The 14,102-nt window shown below is 42.3% G+C and overlaps 1 protein-coding gene across 1 annotated transcript in view; it reads right to left on the bottom strand.

Annotated features, from left to right (window-relative positions):
- The window catches only part of ddb1 (damage-specific DNA binding protein 1), a 136,092-nt gene that overhangs the window by 110,847 nt on the left and 11,143 nt on the right, over positions 1-14,102 (bottom strand). Inside the window, exons 5-7 of the mRNA XM_080729232.1 lie at positions 11,952-12,066; positions 10,568-10,665; positions 3,323-3,481 (exon numbers count right to left, since the gene is read on the bottom strand). Coding sequence (XP_080585358.1) covers positions 3,323-3,481; positions 10,568-10,665; positions 11,952-12,066 — 372 coding nt within the window. The remainder of the gene's footprint in view (positions 1-3,322; positions 3,482-10,567; positions 10,666-11,951; positions 12,067-14,102) is intronic.

Raw genomic sequence — 14,102 nt, 5'->3', positions numbered from 1 at the left:
TTGGTCTCTTAGGGCTAGGCAACGTATTGATATTTATTGTTTTATGGTCTTCATCGTTGTAACCGTATCAAGGGGGTCCTTGCATTCTTTAGTGATGCTTTAATTTTGTCCTCATATCTAGCAGTGTGTCAATAATTGTACCTAACTCTGAAACTCGGGTGATAAAGTTTGGTCCAAATCAAATCCATACTTTGATTAGGATTTCCTCAGTCAAGGTGACTGCGGACAGCAGTGGTGTAAAGTAACCACAGTAAGTACATTTACTCAAGTAGGCTACTGTACTTGATTAAATACAGTTTTGAGGTATTTCCATACATTTTCAATACTTTTACTTCTACTCCACAACATCTCAGGGGCAAATATACTGTAATTGTACTTTTTACTCCACTACAATTATTTGGCCGCTTTAGTTCCTAGTTAGTTACGTGGCAGATTTAGACTATTATCACACAACATACATTAAACAATTCAGCCCTATATATATATATATTTCGGCCATTTGAAAATAGCAGATCTACAAACTTCTTCCACCACTGGTGGACAGAGGGAGAGTGCAACGATGGCACATGGCTTCCATACATAAGTAATGAGGGTTGCTCTGTGCTCAGGTGGGCAAAAGACAGCAGAAACAGTACCTCTGCACTGTGTGAGTAACGACCCAATCCAAGCATGTCTGGAACTTAAAACCCATTTAGAACGGGTACACATTATTGTGAATTATTATTTTATGCTTTAACTATTGAAAAATAGCAGATATACAAGCTCACAGCGCGGCACCGAGTGCCGCGCTGTGAGCTTGTATATCTGCCATTTTTGAAAAATCATGAAGATTAGAATTTTGACCCGATCCTATAAGTGTCTTTTGAATCCTCTGTTCTTGAGAGACTACTATGTCAGTGGTGCTCAAACCTTTTCATGTGAAGGACCCCTAAAATGATATGTATATGGCCACGGACCCCCATCTCAAAATATTTAGTTCCAGGGACCACCCAGAAGCAAATTTTGAGTTACAAATGTTTGCTTTGAAAATACATATATTCAAAGATTTGCACACATTTTCACGACTTTTTCAAAAATAGCAGATCTACAAGCTTGCAGCGTGGCGCCGCGCTGTGAGCTTGTATATCTGCTATTTTTCACTGGTTAAAGCATTCAATAATTCTAGGCCTAAATGGGTTAATGTTGTTCATGAATAGTATTTCCTCACCGCCTGAATGAAAGAAAACGTTTCCCAGCCTCTGCTCAACCAGGGCACCTCAGAGCAGCCCAATGGGCAGCCAGGCAGTCCACGTTAAACACACAACAAGAGCCTCAAACAACTATTAATGTCTAAATAACATCTCACCTGACTGGAGAAACAGTGCCACCTGCTGCTCATCCCATGAACCATCACCCAACATTGGCATCATAGTCACATTTTCTTTTTGCTGATTTTCTGACAATCCCCTTAATATTTGTGATACATTGTAATGGGAAAACGAACAAAATGATGACCGTATCAATACACTGCCCATCTCTGAGAGACATAATAGCTTTGATGGCTGTTATTACCCATATTATATAATGGATGAAAATCTATTTTATCAGCCCCGTCAGGAGAGCACCACCTCCCTGACGAGCAGATCAACTCTGAAAACATGTTCTGTAATGAATGTGTTTGGAGCCCAGCGCTCCTACACAGCCTGATAAATAGCAGCCCCACAGTCATTCAGTAGCGTAGCATGGAACTCTCTTCTAGTGCTAACGCCTCAATAAGTCAATAGCAGCCACCTGCCAAGCACTGTCTGCTTTCAACACGGACTCTGTTCCAGGCGTTGTATTCTCATTGTACTGCTTCTAAATCAACGTTTATAATGGAAGAGGTGAGAACTTGTAAACAGCCCTGCAGAGCGGAGACGATTTCCCTGCTGCTCTGAAGATAGCGTTGGACGTCAGGAGACATCAGATGCAGCGGAATGCAACAACACACATACAGACCAGGCTGAACACAACTCCAACAAGCAAATCATTGCCGTCAGACATAAAACCTTGTACGCAGTATGTCCAACAGTTACTTGTTTCAATGGATAGTTATTTTTTAGTTATAGAATGGATAGTTATTTTTTTGTTATACAAGAGTTAAGGCAAAACATTTCAAGTTTTACTGTTATGTATAAAACATAGAAATGTTTGAGAACACAAAGAAATGAAACATGGAGATACAAGGTTTGTGCCTGACAGCCACACAATAGGAGAGCAGGTGAACGAACAAAGTGAAAGATAGAAGAAGGCAAGCATGATGGATGGACAGAGAGAGAGAGAGACAGAGACAGAGACAGAAAGAGGGGAGAAACAGAGAGAGAGAGAAAGAGTAAAAGGCTTTTAAGATGGGAAGTGATTGACAGTCCTACTAATTCATTTCCAATGAGGTGCGGGCGACTAGTTGAAAAGCGCGGACAATGTGAAGGGCGGAGCAGGTGAAACGGGTGCATTCCGTGAAAGTGAGACGGACAGACACGGACACCGAAAGAGACAGAGATGGAGTGATCCACACACCTCTCCCAGAAGCTCTACATGCAGGTCCTTCAGAGTAGGCACGTGCACACAGACATCAAAGGGGACTTGAACCCCTGCCCTTTTATCCGTCTGTAAAAAGTGCCCTCTCCAGACCATGAATGCAGTTTTTACTATGGTGAAAGAAATGCAAATGTCCCCTTTCCATGACATACCTGAAGGCAGCTTTCAATTGAATTGCCTTGTCCAAACTCTCCTGAACGTGAATGCAGCATCTTATGTTGAAAGAATTGCCCTCTCTGTGTAGCAATCCATGCTGTTACACTGTACCACATCTTCAGTATTCACTTGATTATGCTTAGTTCAGTGTGGTATCAAGCAACGAAAATAGCCAACCTCCAAGCTCACAATTGTGGGCTTGGAGGTCTCCTATTTTCAATGTTTTCACCAAAAGGCCCATTTAGAAATGTCAGGCCTCTTTAACATTCTCTGCACGTCCCAGCTTCAGAGACAAAGACAGACAGAGACACAGACAGTGGTCCCCAACTCTCCCAGCAGCTCTACATGCAGGTCCTTCAGAGACAGACACAGAGACAGAGACAGAGACAGAGACAGAGACAGACACAGAGACAGACACAGAGACAGACACAGAGACAGACACAGAGACAGACACAGACAGAGACACAGGCAGTGGTCCCCCCAGTACCTCTCTCAGCAGCTCTACATGCAGGTCCTTCAGAGACAGAGACAGACACAGACACAGAGATGGAAACAGAGACAGACAGACACAGAGACAGAAACAGAGACAGACACACACAGTGGTCCCCACCTCTCCCAGCAGCTCTACATGCAGGTCCTTGAGCACCACGGCTCCGTCCATCAGCTCCTCCTTCTCCAGCAGTAACATGAACAGACGTCCCTCCATGTCTCCCAGCAGGTAGCGAGAGCCGTTGGGGTCCACGCGGTTGTGGCACACGATGGTGCTTTGCTGCAACGCAAAAACAATCACACACAATGGTGTACGTTAGACATGTATGACTGAGGAAGAACATGGGGGTTCGTAACGTTACCAAGTAAAATTGCATTTGGGAGCAGTACCTGCCGCTACAACATTTGACCTAGTGCAGGGGTCTTCAACGTTGTCAGGCCAAGGACCCCGTAATTAAGAGAGAGCTGGAGCAGGGACCCCCACAACCTTTTTATAGATTCCATAAAGTGTCATCGTTTGACAGCACTGTATTTTGGATTCATATAAATTGGTGTTTCAGATATTTAACCACTTGAACCGTCAATACCTAATAAACTTGACCTTTCACTATACCTCTACATCAAACCTCTTTGTCGAAAATAGCTGATCTACGATCTCACAGTGCGAAGCCAGCGCGAGACGTTGTGAGCTTGTAGATCTGCTATTTTTGTCTAAAGTTCTCAGAATTTGGACACTAGGGTTCAAGTGGTCAATATAAAAAAGGATAAAGATTTCTATCACACAAAGATTTGGAGGATCCCCTGTAGTAACTCTGAGGACCCCCTAGGGGTCCCGGACCCCCTGTTGAAGACCCCTGACCTAGTGTGTTTGTATGTTTGATTGTGTTTGTATGATTGAGCACGGCTGTATGTAGCATGGCAACAACAGCTGCAACCAGGTCCATTTGGTTCTATGTGTACACGAGTTATAGCATTATAGAGGTTCTTCAAATTAACTTTTTAACTGTAGTTTAAAAAGTTTGAGAACCATTGCATTAAATGCAGTCACCCAAACTTCAGTAACACAGCTACAGTACAGACCTCACTTTTTTGTGTGTGAAGTAAACTTCTTAAGTCACCCAAAGGGATTAAGTGCTCCAGTTTACCGCCTTTCTGGAACCGATTCCAGGACCATGGAGCATTAAAAGTGTCAAACAATATTAACCACTTTAAACCTGGAGAGTGAACCTATTTTGGGCATGTCTTTATAGTGCAGTCGGAAATCTTCAAAAAAAACAAAGAAAACAAGGGGAAAATAGCATATCTACAAGCTCACACGGATGCCAGGGTGTTCCACAAGCGCCAGCTGCCAGCTGGATAGCCGTACATTAAAACAAACCTCGACTTTTTTAACTACCTTTTTATACTTTCTGATTGCCCTACGCCAATATTGTAGGGAGTTCTGCATCCAAGTACATCTGAGCACTTCAAACCACGCCAAAAAGAACACTTCTACAAGCTAACTATGTGTTGCACTGACACTGAGGCGCTCTTTTAGCTTGTAGGGCTGGTGGGAAAAGGGTAGGTATAGATGCAATGTAGTGCAATGTGGTAACACATAAGATCAGACTTAATAGGTGACAGGGATCATTCTGCTTATTAAAACAGAATAATGGATACATGATGGTCACATGAGTTTGAGGATGAGATCATGTGTGTATCAAATATAATAATGCTATCAAAAACATCACAATTCTTTGATCAAAAAATGTCACATTTCTTTGATCATATTACAGAGTATGTTCATTTTAAATATAGTTAGGAAACAAAATCATCTAAAGTAACAGGAGCTTTCACCTGGAGGAAGCTGTTCAAGCATGGAAATGTCAAGAATAGAGCCATAGCAGTAGGTTGGAGAGGCTTAATGTTGGTATCAGCTAGAGTGCGGGAGTAAGCTGTGTGAGCTTGGAGATCTGCTCTTTTCGGCAAAGAGGTTTGGTGTAGACCAAGTGCAGACCAAGTGCAGAGCCAGAGGTCAGGTTTACTAAGTATTGAGGGTTGGTTAACTCTTTCTCAGCCACGGGGAGCCACTTAATATTAAAACCGGATTAAACCGTACTTCTTCTGTACTTAAATTAGCCGACCGGAATTTTCCGTACTAGGTCATTAAAACTAAATAAATGATAATGATAAAAAAACGATCGGGAGCCCTTCTCCATCTCTTCTTCGACTGATCTAAAAGCATCATTCTCTCAACCCTCTGAACCGGAAGTGCTTCTGGTAGCTTTTCGTTCTCTATAGCCAAAATCCCATTCACTTTCATTGTAGGAGGAGGCGTTAGCATAGCATCTGTTCGTGATGTTTTCGATCAGAAAAAAGTTGACATGAGCGCTTCATACCGAGTGGATTACATTCGTTTACCTCGATGTGCACGCGAAGCGCGCTCGGCTCGGCCAAAATCCCCACTATATGCCAATGCAGATCGAGACACGTCGCTGGTGAGTAAACAACAGGGGATCGAAAGAAGAAAAAAAAAAGAACGGTGCCATCCAAGAAGGACGGGGGCGCGCTGATGTTCTTGTAAAATGAATGCTGTCTCAGATAATACAATAATAGGAATTTCCGGCTAGTCCGCAGACAAGCCATTCTGGCCAGGCTGGGAAAGTGTTAAATGTCTGAGAATACACACATCCAACATACACTGATAATAAAGCTGTCAAACATCAAATAGCTAAGGGGTCCTTGGCCTGAAAAAAAAAAAAAGTTAATGAAGACGCCTGTTCTGTTGTATACACAAGTGAACATAATATGTGAATGCATGTACATCTTCATGCATGCGTCTCGTTAATATTCACCAGGTGCTGCAGAACTGATTGTTACAAATGAGACGGTGAAGTGCCACTGCGTGATTGAGACGACGAAAGGGAAACAGCTGGCTTCAGAGTGGAATACTAACGAATGGGAGACGACACACTCCTCCTACACAGGCACCTCAAAGTTAAAAAGGATTACGGTTTCACCTTCATAACATAATTTGGTTTTCAAATAGTCGCATAGCAACAGCAGGAGCTGCCTAACACTTCATTCATGTATGAGCACTGGCACATAATGCCTGCCAGGCAGGCTTGGATGAAAGAAACTTGACCGTGGTGCGAACAGTTTGGTGAGTGCAGATAGATGACACAACGAGCAGAACATTTTACTGTGTGCGTGCCGCTGTGGCCAAATGAGCAACATTTAATAGTTTGGGACATTTCCAGGTGCTTTAGTCGAGTGTGTTGTCTTGCCTTGTAAGCATTAACTGGGCTTTCAGAGCCTTCGGCCCTTAAGATGTTTGTTTCTCGATTAATGTTTACTGTAAGGGGGGGAAATCAGTTTTGTAGCAGCGAGTAAGTAACACTGGTTCAGAAAAAGATAATAGCCTAGTTACAATTGTTATTTAAAGCTGGTTTTCGGCTGCTGCTAATTAACTTGTTCCGAGACATCAGCACATTTCTAAAATCCTCATCAGTTGAAGACAGTGTACTACTGTAGAATGAAGATATTACTGTGTAAAAATGAAGCTAGAGGATTTGACAGGCACAGACAGACAAATGCACTAATTGAAATAATTGATTTGGTCAACATTTTTAATAAAAGAATAGACTTTCAAAACTAGCTAGGCTCACAGCGCGCTGAGAGCATGTGGATCACTGTTTTGGCAGGACACCGTCTGTAGTGAAATTAGGGTTAGAGTAAGGTTAATCAGGCTATTTCAATAGAATAATCAGCAAAAAGATAATTGATATTTGTAGCCCTACAGTCAACGACGTGACACAAGGTATTCATGTGCTGAACAGAGTTGATTTTGTCGACTAAAACTATGACGAAAATATTTTGTCGACTACCTTTTTTCACTGACTAAAAGTAATTAAAAACGAAATAAAGCTAAAGATTAAAATTATGACTAAATATATTCATAATTTTGTCAACAAAAATAAACCAGACTAGGGAGGGACTAGTGGAGAAGAGATCCAGTAGGAATAAAAGACATGTCTTTTTATGTTTTCGGGTAAAACATTTCAGATCACTAAAATGTGACCAAAACTTAATTTTATGTGTTATTATAGTAATGGCAAATTATATGCCATTCCGATACCATGTAATTTATCACATGATGATATATAATTTACAGTAATCAATTAGAAAACGTTTACTGATCAGTGGTTCTGAAACCTTTTAATTTCAAGGACCCCCATAACGGGTCCATTTGGTTCCATGTGTACTCTCTCTAGAGTTACAGACCTGTTAGGGTCCATTTGGAACCCCATCATGGAACCCAGAAATTCCCTGAACCCCATTTTGAGAGACACTGTGGGTTCTCTGTATAGACCGATAGATACAAGTAATGGGTCTCGGAATCTGTATGGTGAAGAAAAGAAATGTCATGGGTGCATGCATCTCTACTGTACAATCAGGCACAAACTAAAGTGAAACCTCCCATCTAGAACAAAGCCCAGCGGTGCAGAGTGAGAGTGAGTGAGAGAACACTCCTAATTATAGACATAGGAGACAGTCTTTGAGCTTCAGCACAGTTAAAGAACACGTCATCATCTCAACACGTTGAACAACACTCAAAACTGAGAACAAAGTTACGTCTGAGACAATCAATGAGACACAATGGCTTTAAAAATGTTATATGTTTTAGAACATGGATTTTTGTCCCCCTGGGTTCATACTGTATACTTGGCCCCCCTCCTTTTTTCCCAACAAAAATAGACAATCTACAAGCTGCTGGCATTTATGTGGTTATTATAAACACAGTAATTTAAATGTAGAAATCCCAATTTATCAATACACTGATCGTTTTTATTTAATAGCATCGGGCTACAAGGCTAAATGATGTTCCAATGAAATGTCCCAAGCACAACATATCAGATTTGCGCAGCGTAAACCATTAGTCCATTCAGAGTTTAAACAGGTCATTCTCCATTTCCAGAATGCATGAAGGCATATTGACTCTTGTCGGGTGGAAACCTCACATGTCCAAAATGATTATGTCAGGGGTCTTCAACAGGGGGTCCGGGACCCCTAGGGGGTCCTCAGAGTTACTACAGGGGGTCCTCCAAATCTTTGTGTGATAGAAACTTTTGTTCTGCTTTTTTTATATTAACCATTTGAACCCTAGTGTCCTTATTCTGAGAACTTTATCCAAAAATAGCAGATCTACAAGCTCACAACGCCTCGTGCTGCGAGGCGTTGTGAGCTTGTAGATCGGCAATTTTCTGCAAAGTCGTTTGGTGTAGGGGGGAAAAAGAGGAGAGTACAGAGTGAAATGTCAAGTTATGTATTGACGATTCAAGTGGTAAAATACTAATAAATCTGAAAACAAATGTACATGAATCCAAAATACACTGATGATTGTGCTGTCAAACAATGCAACTATATGGAATCTATGAACAGGTTGTGGGGGTCCCTGCTTCATCTCTCTCTCAACTAAGGGGTCCTTGGCCTGAAAACGTTGAAGACCCCTGGATTATGTAATAATTGTGAGAGGTTATGTGTGTGTGTGTGTGTGTGTGTGTGTGTGTGTGTGTGTGTGTGTGTGTGTGCGTGCGTGCGTGCGTGCGTGCGTGCGTGCGTGCGTGCGTGCGTGCGTGCGTGCGTTGTCCTAAAGCTAAGTTCACCAACTGAGCGGCTACTGATCTCACAGCCTGTGGGGACAGTAACCATGACAACAAAGTCCATAGGCCTCGTGTGTGGATAGGTAACCGTGACAACAACAGAGCCCATAGCTAGGGATGGGACGATATGAAAATCGCGATAATCAAAATAGGATTAAAATGTTAAATGTTCCACCATTTGTTTAACAACTTGAACTCCCAGCATCCCTATATTCTGGAAGGAACGTTGGCCAAAAATAGACGATCTACAAGCAATCTTTTTTAGAAGTTGTACAGAATTTGCAGGTCAACAAAAGCCAATTCATCCTAGTGCATAATGGAGTACAATTTCAGGATTCGTTAAAATCTCAGCATTGTGAGTGTTTCTTATCACGATAAACAATAATAATGACTATAGTCCCATCCCTTTAGAGAAAAAGTAACGCACATCCTCCTGTTCTTGGTGCTGAGCTAAAAACTGACAGTGCAGTAGTACTAGAAAGAAACAAAATAGCTCGCACTCACTTTCTCTGTAGCTCCAATTATTTTATTTAGCAAACAGCAAAAAGATATACGTTTCGACCCCTAAGGGTCTGAAGAAGACCTTAGGGGTCGAAACGTATATCTTTTTGCTGTTTGCTAAATAAAATAATTGGAGCTACAGAGAAAGTGAGTGCGAGCTATTTTGTTTCTTTCTATAGTCCCATCCCTACCAAAGTCCAAATCTCTTGTACTCACAGGGAGCACAAGTGCAATTGTCCCTGATAATATGGCTGCCTACACGTAGGGCTGTCACGATATGACATTTTACATGACGATTAATTGTCACTCAAATAATTGGCGATTAACGATTTAATTGTGTTTTTGTCGTTGATAATTACATTTCTGTTTGGCTTTTAGGCTTTGAAGTTGCATATGGTAGAAATGACACATAACCTAAATATACAAATACATTACTGACATATTTGACAACTTACTACTTCAAAAATAACATTGATAGTGGAAATAGCCGATCTACAAGCTCACAACGCGTCGCGATGCGACGCGTTGTGAGCTTGTAGATCTGCTATTTCCACTATTTCTGACATTTTTCAACATTCACGATTATGACGATTATGACACAATAATTGCGATAATGTCAAATAATCACGATTAGACGATTATGTAATAATTGTGACAGCCCTAACTATAGTCCATCCCTACCAAAGTCCAAATCTCACTCACAGGGAGCACAAGTGCCATTGTCCCTGATAATATGGCTGCCTACACGCCTGAATCATTATGTTGGATGATAATACGGCTGCCTACACGCCTGAATCATTATGTTGGATGATAATATGGCTGCCTACACACCTGAATCATTATGTTGGATGATAATATGGCTGCTGCCTACACGCCTGAATCATTATGTTGGATGATAATATGGCTGCCTACACGCCTGAATCATTATGTTGGATGATAATATGGCTGCCTACACGCCTGAATCATTATGTTGGATGCAAAAGTGTTCTTCATTGATAACTAAATATCTCCCAGTAGCTTTTCACCCTATACTGTATGTTCCACAGCAAAAGTTGAATCATCTGAAATGAACCAGGCTAAAGTGCTTTTCATTGAAAAAGCAAACACAACAAAAAGACAATAAAAGCTAAGTAAGATCAAGTGCTATTGTGGGGAGACAGACAACAAAAATGCAAATGCACTGGGGAAAAAAGCGCCCCCTCGTATAACAATAACAAACTCACCTTGATAGTAGGTGGTGCGATGGCCAAGTATTTGTCTCCATTGTGGTAGGTGATGGATTCCTGTCCAATGATTATAGCACCCCCAAATGGCTCTGGCACTGAAAGACAACGTTCATAAATGGACCATCATTCACTCTCCAAAACGCAATTTCACAGGCTGACAATCCGTTATAATTCTTTCTCGAGTGAACACTTTGGTGAGTAAAGAGACAGCGCTGTTTATCAAAGACAGGCCCGGCGTGACCCGGGGGACTTATTTAGTGTCAATCCTGCATAAATTGTCTTCCCTTGCATATTCATCTCTCTAATATTGACACATGAAGTGTGCAGCAGCGTCTAATGTAGTTGTAGTGTGCAGCAGTCTAATGTAGTTTTAGTGTAACACAGTGCTGTGAGTTTTAACGCTCCAATGTGAGAACTGATGTTAGGAGCGTCGCCTTGCTTTTAGCCCACTGACTATACAAATAATGTATACTTTGCAATACAGACTACAAACATCATCAGGCAAGCACAGGTCCTTTTGTACTTGGCGAACTTTCCCAATAAATCACCTATGGTCATGAAGTGTGGGTCATGACCGAAAGTATAAGGTTGCGGGTGCAAGCGGCCGAAATGGGTTTCCTCAGACGGGTGGCTGGTATCTCCCTTAGAGCTAGGGTGAGAAGTTCAGTCACCCGAGAGAGACTTGGAGTAGAACCGCTGCTCCTACACTTGGAAAGGAGTCAGCTTAGGTGGTTCGGGCATCTAGTACGGATGCCCCCTGAGCGCCTTCCTTGGAAGGTCCTCGATGCACGTCCCACTGGGAGGAGACCCCGTGGCAGACCAAAGACCAGATGGAAGGACTATATATCCGAACTGGCTTGGGAACGCCTCAGTATACTCCCTGAGGGAGTAGAGGAAGTTGCTCAACAACAGTGTGAATTTGATCCTTCATGGTTGTCTAGTCTACACAACCGAGCAAACGGAGTGTGTGTGTGTGTACAGACTGTGCACATATGTACACATTTGTGAGTGCATGTAAATAGCCAAACCATTTAATTATAAAATGCTCATAAGTGATTTTGTTTGTTCAAGTTTTTATTTGTCTTGGGCTGCCACTGCAACACATGCAGTGGGACATTGATTATATCGCTCTGTCGGATGGAAACCTTGTTTGTCCAAAGCTGAAAAACTTTTCAGGATTCAAATTAAAAACTAGCAGATCTACAAGCTCAAAACATGTCGCTTCGTTCGCACCACATTTCGAGCTTGTAGATCTGCTACTTTTGTGTGACGCTGTAGTATGGATCAAGTAGGCTGTTGATTTACACAAAAATAAGACACACACACACACACACACACACACACACACACACACACACACACGTGAACAACGTGTGCTCACCAGGGATGACCATAGACGCCTCAGCCTCCACGTTCTCCTGCTTCCACGGACCCTTATTGAACTCCTTCTCTCTCAGAGACACCTCGTAGGTCTTCACATGACGTCCCTGGGGGTCCTAAAGAGACAACATGACAAACAGGATTATCAGACCTTCACAAATACTGTATTTCCTCCATGTGGACAACATTAGAGACTCATTTTGATTAATTGGAAATGTCATGGATATGTCATGGATACTGTATGTGCTGTTTGACTGATGTTTGGTTTGTTCTGTCTAGCTCTCTGTGTTTATCTGTTGTTTGTTTTTCTCCATACATTTTATTTTTTTATTTATCCTGTATTTTCGGTATGTTGTGAGTTGTTTGTGTGACAATTCATTCAGTTTTTTTTTTTCAATTTTGTATTTAATGGATTGCACTGGAAGAAGCGATTATAATTTAATTATAAATCACAAATATAACAACTAGGCGCAAATTGATATGTATCCTAATGACGTATCACTGTGCCTTGTCATTTGAGCTCAAGCAGGGCAGCACTGCATTTTACCATGACATATCCATATCCAAACATTTGATTAATTCCAAACCGTTTCAAGGCCCGCAAAACTGTTTTTCCAATCTCAAAATACCCCTGAGAATAGATATCCAATGCCCACCCTCTCCCCTTCAGGGTTCCCACACAATAACAACAATGAATTTTCAAGACTTTTCCATCACTTTTGCAAAGTAGACTAACCGGCCAGACTATGAAATTCAACCACAGGGTCTGGTTTGACCAGTGAGGGGAGGATGGAGTGGGAGAGATGGGCCAGAGAATGGGCACAGCAGTAGTTAGTGTGTTTGCTGTGCCGCACCGCTGCCATCAAAAGTAGAGCTGAGCTGCTGATCTACCGATCAATCTTGCCTCCTGCTCTCACCTATGGTCATGAAATGTGGGTTGTGACCGAAAGAACAAGATGGCAGTTAGAGCAGCCGCTGGAATGTGTTTTCTCAGGAGGGAGCGAGGCTGCCTGGCACCTCCAGGTTAGTCACTCAGTAGAGACAGAGTGGAGCCGTTTGCTTGCATAGAAAGGATGCCAGTAGTAGGGATGGGACGATATGAAAATGTCATATCACGATTATTGTGACCAAAGAAATCACGATTTACCATATTATCGTGATAATCCAAATCCATTATCCTGTGGCGGAACATTTGCCAAGCTGATGTACAAGCTCACAACGCATCGCAACGCGACACGTTGTGAGCTTGTAGATCGGCTATTCTTTGGCAAAGAGATTTGGTAGAGAGTGAAGTATCAAAAGTATCAAGTAAGTATATTATACAGTAAGTGCCTTTTACCAACTTTAGTGGGTTTAAGTGGTACCGGATATGCAGCTCGGAAAATAAAAGGTGAATTGATTCCAGTGCATGGCAGAGGACGATATATCACGATAAATTAAATCTCCACGATACGATTATCGTGAGTGTTTTTTTATCACGATAAACGATAATATCAGGTATCGTCCCATCCCTAGCCAGTAGGAGGAGGTTTGGGCATGGAGTTGCGCTGCCTCCTTGGTACCTCCCTAGGGAGGATTTCCAGGCACAACAAGCTGGGAGGAGGCCATGGGCAGACCAAGGACCAGATGAGCAGGGGGGGGGTTATCTCCACGCTGGCCTTGGAACACCTAGGTATGCCACAGTCAGAGCTGGGCAACGTGAGAAAGGCATGAGAAAGGGAGGTCTGGGATATTATTCTCTGCTGGAACTGCTACATCTCTGCAACCTGACCCTGGATAAGCTGACAGAAGATTCAACCACTGTTCCCTTGATAAAAATACTGACTTTGTGAGATGCACAAACGACGTGAGGTTTTTTTAAAACAGCGTCCAAGTTCCAAACTTCCCAGGCAAATTCCCCAACCTTGAAGATTTAACATCAGAAATGTTTCCATTTACGCTGTGCGTGCACAGCACACGTATGCACACACACGGTGGCTCCACTCCACTTTGACAGCCTTTTTGCCTCCTTTTTTTTGCATCCCAAGTTGTTGAACTTAACCCTAACCCCTCTAACAACCAGCCTGTGGGTATAATGTCCTAGGCCGGTAGAGATATTAGACGTTTGCCCGGGACCCAAACTAGTGAAAACAACAGATGTACAAGCTCACAA

Source organism: Nannobrachium achirus (assembly GCF_963921795.1).
Source record: "Nannobrachium achirus genome assembly, chromosome: 7".
NCBI classification, from domain to species: Eukaryota; Metazoa; Chordata; class Actinopteri; order Myctophiformes; family Myctophidae; genus Nannobrachium; species Nannobrachium achirus.
Note: the sequence above shows the minus strand (reverse complement) of the source record. Positions and strands in the feature narration are given on the sequence as shown.